Consider the following 21,628-nt stretch of genomic DNA (forward strand, 5'->3'; position numbering starts at 1 on the left):
TTTTGACCCAATGGTCTTCTCCAATCCTTTGTTCCTCCCACAGTGGAAGCTTAAAAACTGATTTTTGCTTTCCTAGCTTTTGTAACCTAAGGGACCCCTGTGATCCAATTTTATTTAAGAATGCTCTGGTGATGGGTTAAATCTTCTTGTATTTTTTTAAAAAAGATTTATTTATTTTGCTTGAAAGTCAGAGTTACAGAGAGAGAGAGAGAGAGGTCTTCCATCCTCTGGGTCACTCCCCAGATGGCCGCAACGGCCAGAGCTGCGTCGATCTGAAGCCAGGAGCTTCTTCCGGGTCTCCCACGCAGGTGCAGGGGCCCAAGGACTTGGGCCATCTTCCACTGCTTTCACAGGCCACAGCAGAGAGCTAGATCGGCAGTGGAACAGCCTGGTCTCGAACTGGCACGCATATGGGATGCTGGCACCGCAGGCAGCGGCTTTACCTGCTACACCACAGTGCCAGCCCCAGGCTAAAGCTTCTAAGAAGGCTTTTGCTTTCCTGATAAAAGGAGATATTGCTCTGCTGTCCCTTTTCTACATGTTATGGCCACGTGTAAAGTTTTGACAGCCTCTCTCTCAGCCAGGTTCTGAGGACACTTAAACCATCCCACAAAGAGGTCCCTGAGGCAAGGAACTTAGGGTTCCTGACAGCCACCCTCTTTCTGAGCCATCTTGGAAGCAGTCTCCACTCCAGTCAAGCCTTCATAGGGCTATAACCCTGGCCAAAATCTTTACTGCAAACTCATTAGAGACCTTGAGCCAGAGGTACCCAGTAAACCCCCCCAGATTCCTGATCCTCAGACTGTGAGGTAATAAATGTTCACTGTGGCAACCCGGGAAGTGAATGAGAAGATGGAAGTTATTGTCTGTCTCTCTCCAATTCTTTCCTCCAATTTGTGTATTTGAAAGGCAAAGTCGCACAGAGAGAGAAACAGAGAGGTCTTCCATCCGCTGGTTCACTCCCCAGATGGCCACAAGAGCTGGAGTTGGGCTGATCCAAAGCCAGGAGCTTCTTCCAGGTCTCCCACACGGGTGCAGGGGAGCAAGCACTTGGACCATCTTCCCTTGCTTTCCCAGGCCATAGCAGAGAGCTGGCTTGGAAGTGGAGCAGCTGGGACTCAAACTAGGGCTCATATGGGATGCCCGGGCGGCTTTACCTGTTACGCCACAGCGCCAGCCCCCAAATAAATAAATCTTTTAAAAAATGTTTCTTTTGAATTGCTAAGTCTTTTGATAGTTTTTTACGTAGCAACAGTTAACTAAGTCAGTGTGATACCTGAAAGAGTAAGAATCCAGTGAGTTGGATTGCATGCAGAATAGTGAGGGCAAAGTGTGGGTCCTACAAAGAACCAAGATTAGGGGAAGGGTGCAGAGATAATTTTAAAAAAGGAATGAACAATGATGAAAGCATGTAAGCAAGAAAGATAAAAATCATAAAAGAACAAAGATACAGGTGTTACATAAAATAGGTAGTAAGAGTGACAGATGAATTAAGAAAGGTAAAGACAATTAGGATGAGTGAGTAGGCACAAATCAAGAGGAAGAAAGTATAAAAGCATAGTGGAGAAATGAGGGATTAGGAAGCGTGGGAGAGGGAAGAATTAGTGCTCTCTGGACGTGGGATAAATGCCCAGGATGCTCTGCCTTGCACAGAATAAAGAGGGAAAAATCAGCAAATGAGATTTTTTTGTACCTAAATAGTGTATCTTTATTTCAGTATAAATGTTAGGATACTACAATTTCTAAGGAATACCAGGAATAATTTCCATATCTCACTTGACCATTGTACTCAGTCCAATGTTCTGTTTCTGTTCTATTTTATTTATTAGGCTAGGATCTGGACCAAGTGTATGTGTGTACATGTATACATACACACATAAATACGCAGGTCATTCCAGTCACAATAACTGTCTCCTGGCTGTAATTGATGGGTTCAGGGTTTGGATGGCTATAACTAGGAAAGAATATTTATATTCCATATGTGGAATCCGGTGTTACTCTGCTAAAATTTGGTTGTTTGTAAATATTTTCATAGAAATGATCATAAGGTACTTCCATTTGTGGCTCTGATAGATCTTCAAGGTCATATGTATCTTTCTGTGCTTCCTCAAACCTGAAACCTAAAGAGAAATGACCAACAGTTAGAAAGACGACAGATGTGTCACACAGACACAGACTCATTCTGCCTGCTGCTAGAGAACAGAAAAGCCCTATTGCATTTCCCTTCTCACTATTGCACAGCAGTTTTCTTTACATCCTATTTAAGTGAAACCATAAATGCCTGAGATTTTTGAGTTCATCCTATTTTCACTAACATATGTCATCATCCATGCCTACGAAAGGCTCTGCTAGACCTGAGTTTCAGGTTTGATCTACCAGTAAGGAGCTGTGTAATTTGGTGCAAGTTATAAAACGCTTAATCAAATCTCCTGTTGACACTCAAAAGCACCTTGCTGAATTTCCTCCTTCCTTCCCCCAAATCTTCCCATTCTTAACAGGCTTCAGCCACGAAAATGAGGTTAGTCAATGACCATTTCTTAATTTGTTTTCTCAAGTATCACCACCAAGCTGGGCTAAATCAGTTTCAGCTAGACTGAGACTGACCGGCTCAGTGCAAAAAGAAGGATGATGGCCAAAAATGATACTTGGGACCAAAGTGGTGGTCCCACCACAGAACCAAAACTTGGAGAATGAGTGAAACAGAAGAGCCAGCCAGACGGCCATAGGCAATGCAGGGTCTGCGGCTGAGGACACGTGATGATGGGGCTCTTCCTTGTCCCCATCCACGCATCAGGAATTTTCTCCTGACCTGTCAGCATCCCAGCTTCTTTCCTTACTCCAGAAAACTTTGCCCAGAACCCCACTGGGGAGACAGACTGCAGTTTTACCCTCTCCGTGTTGTTGGCCACATACACCAAGCCAAAGCCCACTGCCACAGACTGCATTTGTATAAATCAAGCTGCAGATCTACCTCCCATCTTATTCAGCAACAGGCTGTCTCAGTGCTCTCATCTGTAAAGTGCCATGCCTTATTTGATCTTTGTGAGAACTGTGATGGAGCCCCCAAAGAACTTAGCATAGTGTTTGACATTTAGTGTTCTGTAATTATTCACCAACAGGTCTTTATTCACAAATAAAGAGATGTCTCATCCTTTTCTAGAGCTAAAAGTTCCCAAATATGCTCGAGATTTGACCTTCTCCTGTTTCTTGAAAAAGTGGCACACTTTCTCTTCTGCAGTGCCGACGTCTTCACTGGCTCCGCTACTTAAAATATCTTCCACTTGGTCTTACGCTCCTTCCAATTGCTATGCTGTATTGTTCCTTCTTTTTACTGTAATCTCTTGTCATATATACATATATATGTTATATATACATATATATACATATAAATATATATTTTATATATATGATTTGACTCATTTATATTGTTTCCAGTTTTTATACTTGTCATTCCTTTATACTCTTTGAGTTGCCATTGAGAAGCTACTAAGTGCTACACACTGAGCATTCAGGAGCAAACGAAAGGGCTCCTTGCTTTAGATGGTTACCTAAAATTGACCTCTAGAGGCCATTATTTCCTTTAGCCCCTAAAGTGGAAACTGCATGGTGTGTTGGAGCAGCAGACATGCGGTTAGTGACATGGGGTGCTACAAGCGAGGGGAAGAGTGGCGCCTGCAAGGCTGGAAAGCTGGGACACAGCCATAGCCAGAAGCCGCTTTAGAAGTTTATCCCAAGTGGAAAGCTATAAGGGGCAGCAGAACAAGGTTCTGAGCTAGTCTATCTCAGAATCCTGGCACTCCCATGAACTGCGATGAAGTAACTGTATCCTCTTTGCTCCTCTGTACAATGCAGATACTAGAGCTTGTCTCACTGTGTGGTTTGGAAAATCAAGCGAGTTAATATGTAAAGCACGTCTATGTCATAATTGCTAAAGAGTTTGTTAAATAAATCCAAGTGTTTCAATTGTGCCAATTTAAATTTGTAAAAGGTCACCACAGGGGCCAGTACTGCAGCACCCTGGGTTAAACCACGACCTCCAACAATGGCATCCTGCATGGGGTTCAGTTCAAGTCCCAGCTGCCCCCACTTCCAATCCAGCTCCCTGCTAATGCACCTGGGAAACCAACAGAAGATGACCGAAGTGCCTGGTCCCTTGCCACCTACATGGGAGACCCAGAAGAAGCTCCTGGCTCCTGGCTCCAGCTTGGCACAACTCTGGCCATTGTGGCCATTTGGGAAGTGAACCAGCAGATGGAAGACCTCTCTCTCTCTCTCTCTCTTTTCTATCAGTAACTCTGCCTTTCAAATAAATGAAATAAATCTTTAAAAGAAATCCTTTTAAAAAAAAAAAGTCACCATATGTTGTGTGGCGAATGGGCTGAGAAAGCATTTGGCCACCATACAAGCCTGTGGAGAGTTGATAGCATACTGGGGTGCTGGTAATGAGTTAGAAACAAGTGGATAGAGGGGCTGGCACTGTGGCATAGCGCGTAAAGCTGCTGCCTGCAGTGCCAGCATCCCATATGGGCACTGGTTCGAGACCCGGCTGCTCCACTTCCAATCCAGCTCTCTGCTATGGCCTGGAAAAGCAATGGAAGATGGCCCAAGTCCTTGGGCCCCTGCACCTGCATGGAGACGCAGAAGAGGCTCCTGGCTCCTGGTTTCTGGCTTTGGACCGGTGCAGCTCCGGCTGTTGCAGCCAATTGGGGAGTGAACCAGCATATAGAAGATCTTTCTCTCTCTCTCTCTCTCTCTCTCTCTCTGCCTCTCCTTCTCTCTGTGTTTAACTCTGACTTTCAAGCAAAATAAATAAATCTTTAAAGAAAAAAAAGAAACAAGTGGGTAGATAGGTTAATGCTAATGATAGTGCATATTTATGGAGTGTATCACGTCATGTGCGGAGCACCAGTCTAAGCTCTTTATGTCTATTACTTATTACTTTGCAACAACCTATGAGCTGGGTGATACTTGTTGCTTTTATTTTATAGATGAAAGACTGAGCAACCAGCTGGTCCCAGATCACACAGCAGCCAACAGTAGAGCCAAAATCAAACCCAGGTTGTATGAAAGAGATTCCGCAATTACATCTCTGCTTTACTACTTCTCAAATGATAATAGGACGGAGTTTGTGAACTTAGATAATAACCCCAAGTAGGCTATGTGGAACTATAGCTATTTCTGGGGGTGTGCTAATACACTTCCTAAAAATGCTGCCACTTTCAGATTTTAGTGTTGTAGACCACCAGTGGGACAAAAGTAGAATGGAACCAAAAAAATATTTTGAGGCACTTAATTTGTCAAATGAAATTTGCTTACTAAAAATTACTACTGAGAGGCCAGTGCTGTGGCACAGCAGGTTAAAGCCCCAGCCTGTAGTGCTGGCATCCCATATAGGTACTGGTTCAAGTCCCGGCTGCTCCTCTTCTGATACAGCTCCTGGCTAATGCACCCGTGAAACCAGTGAAAGATGGCCCAAGTGCTTGGGCCCTGCACCCCTGTGGGAGACCTGGAGGAAGCTCCTGGCTCCTGGCTTCGGATTGGCTCAGCTCTGGCCATTGTGGCCATTTGGGGAGTGAACCAGTGGATGGAAGATCTGTCTCTCTCTGTAACTCTTTCAAATAAAATAAATATTTTAAAAAAATTACTATTGAAACCTTAAAATATGTAACCATAAAAAGCATTCACTTTTTAAAAACTATTTTCTTCAACTCTAAATAAAATAGAATGTTTTTCTCTTCCCAAATAACAATCTTATCCATAAAGGCAAGATGACTTGGCCAGTTCATTTGTGTCTATACATTGGCAGGGTACTGATGTGGTAAAGGCTTAGAATATGCACATGTGCATAATACATCATTTTGGCTCACAGGAATTTTCCCATCAACCACTGCTAAAAGTCACCTACCTTGAAAGTTAACTGAAGAGTTGCTTGTGGCAATTTCCTTCCAGTTGGCAATATACCTAATTAGATTATATTAACATTCATTAAATCACATTGATTCATTAGTAAGTAATAAATTGATTTATTAGCATATACTTAGATTACTTTAATTATTCCACTTTCTCTTAGAAATCTAAAGTTAATGGTGACAAATTCACTAGTATCAGGGTTTAATTCTTAGGACTTTCCCATCTCCTAGTAGTTTGCATGAACCTAAGGCAGCCTGCAAGAAAAAAAGTTGAAGTAGGTATAAGAATGGAACCTGCCATCTACCTTATTAGTGTCCTTTTGCCTTCCTCTACCACATCTCATTTTATCCTGTTTCATTCCTGCAAGATCATGTTCTCAAGTGAGTGCCTACTAATGTATTAGTTAATAATTCTAACTAAAATATAGACAGAAAACTCTCAGGGAAAAATAGCAAAAACTTTTTCCTGGGTTCTGGATTGTCAAACCTACTGTCTCTGATATCTCAAGGAAATGTAAAGCATGTAGTTTATGGCCTTATTAGAACAAGAGTTTAGTCTTTGCAGTATCCAGAAAACAAAAGGTTAGCATTCAAGTAGGGAAAATGCAGCTGCCAGCTCAGCTTCCCAGAGACTGACAAAGCATAGTTCAGGAAGAGGTGGAATATGGAAGAACTTGAGATGATGAACTGTGAAGAGGAGGGGAAGCTCCAAGAGGAGGAGTGCCGTGATTTATCTCATCTAAGGCTCCACATACCTAGAGGGTGTAGCCCCTTCCAGGACCTCTCCATAGGCAATTCAATCCACTTGACCTTAAACGTTGGCAGACTTTGTGTTTTCAGTGGTTGTTCAGGAGCACTGTGAAAAGCTGCCAGTCACCCTGCTTGCTTGGATTTATATCAGGTGGGCTTCAGAAAGATCATGGAAAGCACACAAAGTAAAAAGGTCGTATATGGGGCCAATGCTGCAAGGTTCAGCAAGTTGAAGCCCTGGCATGTAGCGCTGCTATCCCATATGAATGCCAGTTCGAGTTCCAGCTGCTCTACTTCCAATCCAGCTTTCTCTGCTGGTATGCCTGGGAAGGCAGTGGAGGACAGCCCAAGTTGTTGGCCCCTGTACCCACATGGGAAACTTGGAGGATGCACCTGACTTTGGCCTGGGTCAGTCCCCATCATTCTGGCCATTTGGGGAAATGAGCTAGCAGATGGAAGCTCTCTCTCTGTGACCCTGCTTTTCAAGTAAATGAATCAATCTTTAAAAAAGAAAAAAAAAAGGTTGTGAATGGATTTCAAGATTTTTAGCATCAAAATAAACTCATCTTTATTTACATTTTCTATGAGCTTTTTGAAGTACCCTCATTTACTTAAAAGGTTTTCATTCTCCCTCCAGAAAACCAAGAAAGGGATTTTTTTAAAAAAGATTTTATTTATTTATTTGAAAGTCAGAGTTACACAGAGAAAGGAGAGGCAGAGAGAGAGGTCTTCCATCCGATGGTTCACTCCCCAATTGACAGCAATGGCTGGAGCTGTGCCAATCCAAAGCCAGGAGTCAGGAGCTTCCTCCAGGTCTCCCACATGGTTGCAGGGGCCCAAGAACTTGGGCCATCTTCTACTGCTTTCCCAGGCCATAGCAGAGAGCTGGATTGGAAATAGAGCAGCCGGGTCTTGAACCGGCACCCATATGGGATGCCGGCGCTTCAGGCCAGGGCATTAACCCACTGCATCACAGCACCAGCCCCAGAAAGGGATCTTGATCAGAGGTATACAAAGCCCTTGGGTGGGTATTTTATCTGCCATTAGGGATTCCTACATGCCATATCAGCATGCCTGATTTGAAGAAAGGAAGGAAAGAAGGAAGGGATGGAGGGAGGGAAGGAGAGAGAAAAGAAAGGGAAAGGAAAAGAAAAGGAAGAAACACTGGCATTCCATATGAGTGCTGGTTCATATCCTGGCTGCTCCATCTCCCATGCAGCTCCCTGCTATGGCCTGGGAAAAGCAGCAGAAGTGCTTGGGCCCCTACACCAGTGTGGGAGACCAGGAAGAAGCTCCTGGCTTCAGCCTGGCCCAGCCCTGAGTGTTGTAACCATTTGAGCAGAGGACTAGAAGATAGATGACCTGTCTGTGTCTCTCACTCTCTCTTTGTAATTCTAACTTTCAAATAAATAAGAAGGAAGAAAGAAAGACACAATGCAACGAAAGGAAAGAAGAAATGAAGAGACAGAGAGGGATGGAGGAAAGAGGAGAATATCATTAAATTCTTTGAATTTGATCCATGAACTATATTGAGTCTGTTAAAAAGTGAAAATTAAAATTAAAAAAATAAAAATGCCTGGTTTGAGTCCAGACTTACTTCACTTCCAATCCAGTTTCTTTCTAATGCACATCCAGGGAGGCCATAGACAATGGTTGAAGCACTGGAATCTGCTACCCAGACACCCCCATGGTGGGCCTGCATTGAGCTCAGGGCTCCTGGCTTCAGTCTGGCCCAGACCCGGGCCACTGCAGCCATTTGGGGAGAGAATCAGTGGATAGAAGAGCTCTATCAAATAAATAAATGCTTTTTTTAAAAAATGTAAGAAACAACATCCAAAGATGGAATTGCAATGCCTTGCTTTTATTTTTTTATAAGACTTAAAATTGTTGTGTGGAGAAGAAACAGGAAATGGGGCGAGAGACATAGGAGGAGGTCTACTTTGTTGTTTTTTTTTTTTACTTTTATTTTTTTATTTTTTATTTTTTTGACAGGCAGAGTGGACAGTGAGAGAGAGAGACAGAGAGAAAGGTCTTCCTTTGCCGTTGGTTCACCCTCCAATGGCCGCCGCGGCCAGTGCGCTGCGGCCGGCGCACCACGCTGATCCGATGGCAGGAGCCAGGTACTTATCCTGATCTCCCATGGGGTGCAGGGCCCAAGTCCTTGGGCCATCCTCCACTGCACTCCCTGGCCACAGCAGAGAGCTGGCCTGGAAGAGGGGCAACCGGGACAGAATCCGGCGCCCCGACCGGGACTAGAACCCGGTGTGCCGGCGCCGCAAGGCGGAGGATTAGCCTAGTGAGCCGCGGCGCCGGCCAGGAGGTCTACTTTGAATGAATTTCTGGGGATCGGATAGAGAATTCTTGCAGGTAAACTGTTGAAATCCTACTCTGCCTTTCCTTTATACAGTTGGCTAATTCCCCAGCAACCTTCAGTGAAGAATTATAAAATATCTATGTCTGATATCCTGTAGTTACTGGGATAAAAAAAGAATCAAACAAACAGTTGCATTTGAGAGAAAGAAACAAATAGGCATCCTGGTCTACTTAAGATTTTCCTCGCCCATAATGCCCTAATACCCTTCTCTGGTAGGTGATAAAGATCCATGATGGCTTTCCTACATCAATGAAAAACTAACATTTTCATGTTAGAATACAGGTTGAAGAAATCATTTGTATCATTAATTTCATGCTTTTAACCTTTATAAATCTCAAAGTGAAAACAAAGCAGGATTACATGAAGGTATAAGAATAAAGTCTAAGAATAACAAACACCCAAATCTAATTTGCTGTTTTCTATTTTGGAGTCATTCCTTTTTTATCCTTCATTTTTCCCTTTTCTTTTTAGATAAGTGGAGAATATTTGTTCCTTTTTAAGGATTATGTTTGTGGCCCTAAGATTCAACATGTAAATAGGAAATGTTAGGAAGCAAAATTTATGATGACTGCCCTTGACCCCAAGATCAGACAGAACAAGTACCCACTCATCAAAGTTCAGTGTGTTTGTCCAGTTCAGCACTTCATCCACTTCCCACTCCATCACAGACTCTATTCCACCATCTTCAATAGTTCTTATTAGTCCTTTTGTTGCTGTGTGAATTAAATCTAGAGTCTCATCATGTGTGGCCTTAGCTTTCAGAGTTCCAGCATAGTACCTAAACAGAGCACCAGAGACAGAAATCTCTTGAAATAGATGATTACAAGTAAAAGCAATTCAAATATATTGTTGTTATTTGCAAATAAAAATTATTTGTACTTTAAATCACATTTTCATCTTATATAACATGATGTATTGATTCAAGTTTTCTTTCTTACACTGAGATGCATCTAAACCAAGACCTATGAGATGGGATATTTGGTTGAGGCGAGGAGAGCAAGTAACTTCATCCACTAAACAGAGACCTCACTTAAAAACCACTATTCAAAAAAATCACATTCTTTTGATACAAAGTAAAACTAAGTTATTAAGTTAACAAATCATGGAGTTACAGAGTAGACAGTATTTTAACAGACTAAATAACTACTCCACTCACGTTACAGGAGAGGAAAATAAATCCTGCAGGAGTTGAGTAACTTACAAAGTCATGAGGCTAATGGCAGGTGGCAAAGGGGAAAGAAGATGAGAAATAAGATGAGACAAAGGCTACACAGACATGAACACCTTTGTGCAGTAGTTTCCATCCATAATCTTCTTTAATTTTCTTAAAAATGGACACCGCTATTTGTGACAGCTGTTTTTGTTATGCTTTTGGATGGACAAATTGAAACTTGGTGGAGAACCTGTTCAAGAGCATGTTGGTAGTAAATAGGTCCCAGGGCCAGTATTCAAAACTGACTAAGCCCAGCCTCCTTAGCAGCACTGTCTGTCATTTGTGACAGCAACTGGATTAACAGAGCCACTAAACACGAGTGAATAGAGTGAAGTCAGAAGGCCTTGCCCTGAACACTGGAAAAGTCATGCGTTGTTTACCACAGGGGATTTGTTCTGAGAAACATTCTTCTCTATTAAGGAAAATCTTTCAGTGTTGGGGGTCTATGTTTCCAAACTTTTAAAAGGGGATTTCACTGTAGGAACATCACATTGGTTTTTTTGTTTGTTTGTTTTTTGACAGGCAGAGTGGACAGTGAGAGAGACAGACAGAGAGAAAGGTCTTTCTTTGCCGTTGGTTCACCCCACAATGGCTGCTGCAGCCGGCACATGGCGCTGATCCAAAGCCAGGAGCCAGGTACTCCTCTTGGTCTCCCATGCGGGTGCAGGGCCCAAGGACCTGGACCATCCTCCCGGGCCACAGCAGAGAGTTGGCCTGGAAGAGGGGCAACCGGGACAGGATCCGGAGCCCCGACCGGGACTAGAACCCGATGTGCCAGCTCCGCTGGCGGAGGATTAGCCTAGTGAGCCACGGCGACGGCCCATCACAGTGTATTTACACAAACCTAGAGGGTATAGCCTACTACTCACCTAGGCTGTAAGGCCGAGATGGCGCACTGCTGTACTAAATATTGTAGGCAATTTTAACCCAATGTAAGCACTCGTGTCTCTATACGTAGAAAAGGTATGTAAAAATATGGTGTTAGAGATAAAAAATGGTGCACCTGTATAGGGCACTTACCACTAGTGGAATATGCAGGACTGGACGTTGTTCTGGGTGAGTGGTGAGTGAGTGAATGTATAAGGCTGTGGACATTACTGTAGATTTCAAAACACTATACACTTAGGCTAAGGTAAAATTATCATAAATTCTTCAGTAATAAATAAACCTTAGCTTACCTGTGACATTTTTCCTTTGTAAACTTAGAACAGACACATTGTACAGCTATACAATAGTTGTTTCTTTATACCCAAATTCTAAGTTTATTTTGTATTTCAAAAAGTTGTAATGTTTTTTAGTTTATAAACTTTTGTTAAAAACTAAGGCAATAACCTACCTTTCTTGACCTCAGTTTCTTAAAAAAAAAAAAAAACAAAAAGCCTCCTTTCCTTAAAACGGTACTCACAGTAGCACCCCCTCCTAGCATGAACCATGTAAAGCGTTTAGAAGAGTGATTAGCACATGGTGAGAGTTCAAAGAAGGTTCACACAATATGTGGTGGTATGAATATGACAGGGACAGAATGCATCCCTGCCCCCTCATTAAATTTCTGCATGGTCAGACTGCTAATGGATAATGACCCATGAGAGGCAATGTATTTTATAAGAAGGAGCATGGCTCTTGATTTACAGTTCAGTAAGAACAAAAACCCAGAAAGTATGACTTTCTAAGAAAATACTATATTCTGTACTTTTTATGCACTTATTCATTCACCTACTATCTATAAAGTGTCTACCATTTTTTTAAAAAATATTTATTTTATTTGAAAGAGTTAGAGAGGCAGAGGCAAAGCGAGAGAGAGAGGTCTTCCATCTGTTGGTTCACTCCCCAGATGGCTGCAACTGCCAGAGCTGCACTGATCTGAAGCCAGGAGCCAGGAGCTTCCTTCAGGTCTCCCAATGGTGCAGGGGCCCAAGCACTTGGGCCATCTTCCACTGCTTTCCCAGGCCATAGCACAGAGCTGGATCAGAAGTGGAGCAGCTGGGACTCGAATCGGCATCCATATGGGATGCCGGCACTGCAGGTGGTGGTTCTACCCACTGTGCCACAGCGCCGGCCCCTGAATGTCCACCATTTATAAAGTGTTACATGGTTATAGTGATGAAGGTCCCATGGGACTTGCAATATATTAATCTATACTCCATTGTCTGAACGTAACACGCAATCAGTAAGTATGTATTAAGTAAATTATTGAACTAATTGAAGTACTCACTGGTTCAGAGATACTAAACTACTAATGCCCACTCAGTAGCGAAAATGCATTTAGAACTTGCAAGGGATGGCATTGTGACGTAGCAGGTTAAGCCACCATCTACAATGCTGGCATTCCATATGGGCACTGGTTAAATTCTCAACAGCTCCACTTGCAATCCATCTCCCTACTAATGCACCTGGGAAAGAAACAGAAAATGGCCCAAGTGCTTGGGCCCCTACACCCATGTGGGAGACTAGGAAGAAGCTTCTAGCTCCTTGCTGCTGTCTGGCCCAGCTCCAGCCATTGCAGCCATCTGGGGAGCAAATCAGTGATGGAAGACAGAGCTCTGTCTCGCCCTCTCTCTCTGAAACTCTACCTTTTGAATAAATAAATCTTAAAAAAAGAGACAAATTTGTGGAAAGCTGGGGGGTGAAAATACTTTTTATAGATTCCTTTTTTTAACCTCCCCAAATATGCAAACACTTAAGGTTGGAACTAGAAACCTGAATGATATTATTTTTCCTTTTGCAACAATGACATATGATAATTTAGTTATGTATTCTCTTATCAGGGGAGAATAAAAGAGGTACTTTGTTTTCAGGAGTCCTAACAATTATTCTAATAATTTAGTTTTCAGGTCTTGAAGTCTTAGTCACTATTAAAGTGAAGTCATCTAAATAACACTAAGACAGTAACAGGTTATCAAGTGGGGACAATATTTCAGATATAATACTAATTGGAAATAAAGAATGTTATAACAAGTTGTCTCACAAATAGAGATCTTTAAAAAAGAAAATAGAGCAGATGGTGGCCGAGTAAGACGCTGCACTGATTATCTCCCCATAGATCACCAATTCAACAAATATTCACGGACCAAGCCATCTTCACAAGAGCCAAGGAGGCCAGGTGAGACACCACGGTACCTGGTATTCATCATAACGATAGATACACTGAAGAAATCAGAAAGGAAAGAGTTGTCCACATCACTCCTACCCTAGCTCCAAGGTGTACAGTGTGAGCAGACATATCTCACCTCCTCGTTAGGAGAGGGAGAGGGGATTGAGTCCAGATCCTAGACCTCAAACCTAGTACTAGGCCCATCAAGATAGCAACCAGTGCCCTGCAGGGCACTGCTCCCAAGGCCAGTACCTGTAGACTGAGGCTTAGGATCCTCCTTAGCCTGGTAGCCAAGGGACCATTTCTATCGCAGTTTCTTAACCTCCAGCAGACGGCAAAGCAAGATTCCAGCCACTAGAGACTAGGCAGGAAAGGAAGCTTGGCACTTGGCCTTGGAGCTCAGAACCAGCCCCACTGTTAGGAAACCCAGCACCTGACAAAGCAGAAAGGCCTCTATCCCTAGTCCAGTGCTCAGAGCCTCCAAGGCTGACCTTCACATCAGGCAGTGTCTAGTGCTCTGATAGGTTGGACCTGTTTTGAAATGTAACACTGCCAGTCTTGCCTGGGCCTGTCATTCATCCTGAGGCTGCACAGGGCCTGATGTCTATGAGACCCAAGTAGGACCTTAGCTTTGTGCTGTTCTGGACGTCTAACAGGTTGCTTTTACCACCTCTCCCCCAACCCTGGGCAGACTGCAAGGAAGCACAGAACTGTCTTGGAACTCAGGACTAGGATAGTAAAACACAACACTGGGCAGATCTTAATGGTTCTATCCCCAGCTACAGCCTGTCAACGGAGCCTCTAGACTTGGTACAGTCCTAGGTGGAGTTCTGTCACTTATGTCGCAGTCAGCATCAGCTGTCCCTGGCTGGAGTCAGTCAGGCTGTGAGTCTACCTCAGCAGCAGGTAGACCACAGCAGTACCGGCTTTGGTCCTAACTCCATGGTGTGCTGGTCTCTGACAAGATACAAACTCCAGGAGTAATCTACCATGGTTGTGATGGGGAGCACAGAACTAGGTGTCTGGGCCTGCCCCAGTTCCAGGAAGAAGTTTGTAAGAATGAACTACCCAGGGGCCGGTGCTGTGGGTAAAGCCACCATCTACAGTGCCAGCATCCCATATGGGCTCCAGTTCAAGTCCTGGCTGCTCCACTTCCCATCTAGCTCTCTGCTATGCCCTGGGAAAGGAGTGGCCCCTGCATCCATGTGGGAGACCTGGAAGAAGCTCCTGGCTCCTGGCTTCAGATTGGCACAGCTCTGGATGTTGCAACCATCTGGGGAGTGAACCAGCAGAATAAAGATTCTCTCAGCATAATGTTTTCCAAATTCCTAACAGGGATCACTTTTCAGTTAAAATTTAAACACCTAAGAATAATTGTGTGTTAATTACAGAGTTCAACCAGTGGTACTAGAACAAAAAAAAAATACTAAAATGGATAAAGTATTACATTGTGCCAATCCCAAAGGGACAAATACCATATGTTCTCCCTGATAGGTGACAACTAACTGAGCACCAAAAAGGAAACCTGTTAAAGTGAAATGAACACTATGAGAAACGGTGACATGATCAGCCCTTGCCCTGACTGTTGATGAACAACTTAATATGTTATCCCTCTTAGTATTTTTTTCTGTTTGTTCTACTTAATACTTTTGGTTGAATACTGTAATCAATACACAATTATTCTTAAGTGCTGAAACTTAACTGAAAAGTGATCACTGTTAAATATAAGAGTGGGAATAAGAGAGGGAAGAGATGTGCAATTCGGGACATGCTCAAGCTGACTTACCTCAAACGGTAGAGTTAGAAACATACCAGGGGATTCCAATTCAATCCCATCAAGGTGGCATGTACCAATGCCATCTCACTAGTCCTAGTGATCAATTTCTGTTCACAATTGATCATAATGACAGGACTAAGAACCAAAGGGATCACATAAACAAGACTGTGTCTGCAAATACTAGCTGATAGAATAAAAAAGGGAGAGAACGATCCAACATGGGAAGTGAGATACACAGCAGACCCACAGAATGGCAGATGTCCTAAATAGCACTCTGGCCTCATAATCAGCCCTTAAGGCATGCGGATCTGGCTGAAAAGCCCATGAGAGTATTTCAGGCATGGAAAGCCAAGACACTATGGCAAAAAACAAACAAACAAACAAAAAAAAAAAAAAAAAAAAACCACCTAAATGAAAGATCTCCGTGTGTGAGATCCCAGTGGAAAGAACAGGTCATCAAAGAAGGAGGTACCTTTCTCTGAAGGGAGGAGAGAACTTTCACTTTGACCATGGCCTTGTCTAAATATGATCAGAGTCGGTGAACTCAGGGGGCTTCCAAAGCCTTGGCAACTCATGACAAGAGCCTAGGGTGATTACTGATGCCATAAACAAGAGTGTCAATTTGTTAAGTCAACAACAGGAGTCACTGTGCACTTACTCCTCATGTAGGATCTCTGTCCTTAGTGTGCTGTACATTGAGATTTAATGCTATAACTAGTACTCGAACAGTATTTTTCACTTTGTGTTTCTGTGTGGGAGCAAACTGTTTAAATCTTTACTTACTAAACTGATCTTCTGTATATAAAGAGAATCGAAAATTAATCTTGATGTGAATGGAAGGGGAGAGGGAGTGGGAAAAGGGAGGGTTGCGGGTGGGAGTCATGTTATGGGGGGGAAGCCATTGTAATCTGTAAGGTGTACTTTGGAAATTTATATTCATTAAATAAAAGTTAAAAAAAAAGATTCTCTCTCTCTCTCTCTCTTTCTCTCAGCCTTTTGCCTCTCTGTAACTCTGCCTTTCAAATAAATAAATAAGTCTTTAAAAAATACAACCTCCCTTTACGATTAAAACTCTAAACACATTAGGAATAGAAAGAACATATCTCAACATAATAAATGCCATATATAACATGCTTAACAAGTAACATCTTACTGAGTTAGGAAAAGCTGAAGACTTTCTAAAATCTGGAACAAGATTTTAACTTTTACCACTTGTATTCAACACAGTACTGAAAGTCTTAGGACAAGAAATTAGGTAAGAGAATGAAATAAAGTGCAACCAAACTAGAAAGGAGGAAGTCAAATTATTTTTTTTACAGATGACATGATTTTATATGTAGAAAGCCTCAAAGACTCTACTAAAAATTATTAAACTAAGTTAGCAAAGTTGCAGAAAACAAAGTCATTGTACAACAACCAATAGCTTTGTTATATGCCAATAGTAAATTAACTTAAAAAGCAATAAAGCAACCCTATTTCTACTAGCTAAAGAAAAATAGAAGTCTCTACAACAGAATCTAAAATATAATGCCAAAATTGAAAAGGGCACAAAGAAACAGAAAGAAATCCCATGTCCATGGATTGGAAGCATCAATATTCTTAAATGTCAATCCTATCAAAAACAATTTACATATTCAATGCGATCCCCATGTAATATCAATGACATTTGTCACAGAATTAGAGGAAATACTACTAAAGTTGCATGAGACCAAAAGAGATACCAAAAAACTAAAGAAAATGTTGAACAAAAAGAATAAAACAAGAGGCATTACAATATCCAACTCTAACAAATACTACATAAATGTATGGTATCTTAAAAAGAATGGTACTGGCATAGAATTAGTTGCCTATAATTGCATGGATTTGCTTCTATGATCTGTATTCTGTTCTACTTGTAAATCCAGGCATTTATATTCAACTGATTCCCAACAAAGATACTAACTGTACATATTGTTGAAAGGACAGTCTTTTCAATAAAATAAATAGTACAGGGAAAACCTGAATATCCACATGTACAAAGAGTAAAACCAGGCCCTCCCCCAAGTTTTATACAAAAACCAACTCAAAATGGTTTAAGGACCTAAATGAAAGTCCTGAAAATTCAAAACTACTAGAAGAAAACATATGAGAAATGCATCATGACATTAGTCTGGGCAATGATTCTTTTAGTTTAGATCCCAAAAGTACAGGACATAAAGGCAAAAATAGACAAACAGGATTTCATCAAACAAAGAGCATCTTCACCGTAAAGGAAACAGAATGAAGATACAATCCCCAGAATGAGAGAAAACATTTATAAGCTATTCATCTGATAAGGGGTTAATGACCAGAATACATAAGGAACTCAAACAACTTAATAGCAACAGCACAATCTAATTTAAAAATGGGAAGATCTAAATAGACATTTTTCAATGGAGGACATATAAATAGACAATAGGTACACAAAAACAAAGTTCAACATCACTAATCATCAGGAATATGCAAAGCAAAACCATGGCTAAATGTCACCTCACACCAGTTAGATAGGCTATTATGAAAAGATAAAAGATGAAAACAGCACTGGTGAGGATGTGGACAAGAGGGGACATTTGCACACTATTAGTGGGAGTGTAAATTAGTAGAGCCATATGCAAAATATTATGGAGTGTCTTCAAAAAATTAAAATTTGAATTACCATGTGGTCCAGCAATACCACCGTGGCTATAAATCCAAAGGAAATGAAATTAGTCTGTTGAAGGCACATCTGCACTCTGGTGTTTCAGGTGGCACTATTACAATAGCTAAGAAATGCAAACAACTTAAGCGTCTATCCATTAGGGAATAAAGGAACCATGTTACGTATATATAAAGTAATACTATTTGGCTACGAAAGGATGAAACTTTCTTTTGCAACCACATGTATAGAATGCTAACTGAAATAACAGAAATAGAAATGGCACACCACATCCTCTCTCTCATATGTGGAATCTAAAATGGTGTTCTGACAGAAGTTGAGTGTTGAATGGTAGTTACTAGAGGCTGGCGAGAATGGAGGCGGCACGGGATGAGGAAAGGTTATTTAAGGCACTAAGTTATAATTGGACACAAGTAATATTCTGATGTTCTATACTACAGTAGGCTAACTGTAGCTAGTGACATTTTATTGGAATTTTCTTCTTACAAGAGAGCTGGAAAAGAGTATTTTGAATGTTTTCAGCATAAAGAGATCACTACTGTTTAAAGGATTAGGTATATGAAACAAGATTACTATTCACAGGTGTTGTCTCCCAGCTGGTAGCATGAGTCAGCTTGAAGAGGCCACACCACTACTGTCAAATCCAGTTGTTTCTAGCTTATGGCATATGCTAAATGAATTTTGTCGTTCTGAGCACATTACCACACTTAGTTTGTCATAAATGGGTCCTCTGGTTAGAAAAAAATGTTATATGAAATAAAATGGTAATGGATAAGGGGTTCTGTAGTGAATGGTATTACTGACAGGAACAATGCAGGCAGAAAGAAATAAAATTTGTATTCAGAGTATCTGTCAGAGGACAAATGAAGGCCTCCTCTATTATGGAGAGTGCCCAATACAATCAGCCTGTCACCAGGGAGCCAGCATATCTCACTAGTGGGGACAAAGCACTGGTTCTTATTACACAGTCAGTTGTGACTACAGCCAGGTGAGGGGAAGAGTCCGTAGGTGAGTCTATTTACCGCTTCCCTCTATGTTACTGCGGCATTTTGTACACAGCTCTGTGCACAACCACTGAAGTGTCCCAGAAAAATGCTAACATACACAGGCTGAATCTTCTTGTCCTTGGGATTATAGAAGGCTCTCTGCCTCATATAAGCCTTTCGGAGAGCACTCACTTGGGGTATGAATATTCTTTGAGCCCATTCGGTGTAGCCTCTGCCCTAACCTAGCCACATTTTCCAGTGTTCTTTCTACTTGGCGGTCAGCTGAGAAACTATTGGCTACTTCCCACTGTTAATAAAATCCATACCTCAAGCTATTCCCCCTTCTACGTGAAGTAGAAAACCAAATGGAACTTGGGCCCACTGGAAGGCTCTCCTTTGATCATTTTTGGCAACAACTGAGGACCGTAAGTGACTGTCCATCTTTGGATGGTGCTAACTTCCTGTGCAGATTCATGGTGAATTAGGCTCAAGATTCCTATTCCTCCTCTGCTGACATGCCACAGGGGACTCCCCATGAGGTCTAAGGTACGGAGAAGACACTGAGGCAACGGGTAAGTATTGGTTGAAGAAGTCTGAGCCACTGGCTCATGCAGCTTACATAGGCTATCCAGACCTTCTTAGACTCATTCTCACAGGAGTGCTTCAACAAGTTGATGGAAAAATGAACTCAAAATTTATTTTTCTACAAAATCCTTAAAAATCCATGCAAATTTTTTCATATATGTATTTTCCATGAACTTTGAAGACCCCATATATGCAAGGATTAAAAATTTTTCCAACAAAATAAATTCATCTTTTAATTCCATTTTCTATCACCTTTTAAAAATATCCCAATATATACCACATAAATTTTATACTGCAACCATGCTATGTATTCTCAGTCCTATAGATTAACAGATTCACTAGACCCAGCTCAGTTCATCATCATATGGCACTTAGCACCTATTGGCAAGCATCCAGTCCCTTCCATGGTCCACTAACAAGCCAGGAACTGATTTTCAAAAGGTAATAGTTTTTGCTACTACCTTATTTTAAAACCCTTGTGCCGTGTGCCGTGTTTCTTCTACTAGAACTCTTCAGGGACTGCACACCATATTTCATCATTGTCTACAGATGGTTCTCACACTGTTGGAACTTTTGGACCATAAATCCCAAGTGATGGAGCAACTTGACTACATTGTGGACCAGCCATAGAGGTCTGTCTTGCTCATGTCAAGTCTGGTGGCCATATTCACATCACCTGGCAAATGAGTTGCTGTGGCCTTCCCTCACGGGTATTATTTTACCTCCCAAATCAGAAGAGGGCCTCTGAGAACTGTGCTTCTTCAAAGTGGTGCAATGTATAGTAACTTATCTCATACTTTAAAAACTATACCCTGGGGCCGGTGTAGTGGCTTAGAGAGTTAAACCATTGTCTACAGCACCAGCATCCCATACTGGTACCAGTTCAAATCCCTGCTATTCGAATCCCAGCTATTCTACTTCTGATCCAGCCCCCTGCTCATGTGTCTGAGAAAGCAAAGGAGGATGGCCCAAGTCCTTGGGCCCCTGCACCCACATGGGAGACACAGAAGCAGCTCCTGGCTTCGGATTGGCCCAGCCCTGACCATGCAGCCATTTGAGGAGTGAACCAGCAGATGGAAGGTATCTCTATAACTCTGGCTCTCAAATAAACTAATTAATTAAAAAAAAAGTATACTCCAAAATATCTTTTAAGCTATAGCCATGTGACAGACCTTTACATTTTTGCAAGGTTTATCGCCCCCTCCCCACAGTGGGCATTGGTCCTACTAAACCATCCAGGGAGCTGTTATTTTCTGCTCAGTGCATCCAACTAACATAGGCCATCCATGCAACAGACAGGTATGATGTCCTGTGAAAACAGATGCTCAGCCCCTAGGGAGTAGAGCAGGAATGCTGATTTAACTTTGAGACTTAAATGCAAAGATAGCATCTGTTCTTTCCACTTTAATGCTGTTTCTTTTTGCTTAGTGATTGGACTGGGAAAAAATACATTTACCAGTTCAACAGCAGCATAGCAGATGCCAGAGACTACTCTATTCAAGAAGCAGCCTAGCTGTAATTTGTGTCACCTCCGGACCTGCACATGACTTCAAAGTTCCATTATTCTCAGTGAACCAAAGGAATAGATTCCATCACAACGTTCTCCACTGTCATCTCTAGCCTCTAAGGGACAACCATCACAGAACTCAAAAACTGTGCTGCACCTGTCACTGCTTAGTGACATTTCTCAGTAACTCAATGGAGAGGCTTTGTGAGGTTATGGCTTGTACATGGTTGAGTAGATTGCACCCAACAGAATCAGATATATGGAGCCGGCGCCACGGCTCACTAGGCTAATCCTCCGCCTTGCGGCGCAGGCACACCGGGTTCTAGTCCTGGTCGGGGCGCCAGATTCTGTTCCGGTTGCCCCTCTTCCAGGCCAGCTCTCTGCTGTGGCAAGGGAGTGCAGTGGAGGATGGCCCAAGTGCTTGGGCCCTGCACCCCATGGGAGACCAGGATAAGTACCTGGCTCCTGCCATCGGATCAGCGCGGTGTGCAGGCCGCAGCATGCTGGCCGCGGTGGCCATTGGAGGGTGAACCAATGGCAAAGGAAGACCTTTCTCTCTGTCTCTCTCTCTCTCACTGTCCACTCTGCCTGTCAAAAAAAAAAAAAAAAAAAAAAAAGAAATAAGCTAGAGAGAAAGGTCTTCCTTCCATTGGTTCACTCCCCAAATGGCTGCTATGGCTGGCGCTTGGCGCTGTGCCGATCTGAAGCCAGGAGCCAGCTGCTTCTCCTGGTCTCCCATGGGGTGCAGGGCCCAAGCACTTG

General features: G+C 42.4%; 1 protein-coding gene across 2 annotated transcripts in view; it reads right to left on the bottom strand.

Moving 5' to 3' along the window:
* Positions 1-1,835: 1,835 nt before the first annotated feature.
* The window catches only part of C1H11orf65 (chromosome 1 C11orf65 homolog), a 50,981-nt gene continuing 31,188 nt past the window's right edge, over positions 1,836-21,628 (bottom strand). For both annotated transcript variants that reach the window (XM_002708485.5, XM_070077838.1), the window contains 3 exons: positions 9,641-9,811; positions 5,906-5,961; positions 1,836-2,120 (listed from right to left, as the gene is read on the bottom strand). In XM_002708485.5, the coding sequence (XP_002708531.1) occupies positions 1,969-2,120; positions 5,906-5,961; positions 9,641-9,811 (379 nt within the window). In that variant the 3' untranslated portion in view covers positions 1,836-1,968. The remainder of the gene's footprint in view (positions 2,121-5,905; positions 5,962-9,640; positions 9,812-21,628) is intronic.

The sequence above is a fragment of the Oryctolagus cuniculus genome, chromosome 1, assembly GCF_964237555.1.
Source record: "Oryctolagus cuniculus chromosome 1, mOryCun1.1, whole genome shotgun sequence".
NCBI lineage: Eukaryota > Metazoa > Chordata > Mammalia > Lagomorpha > Leporidae > Oryctolagus > Oryctolagus cuniculus.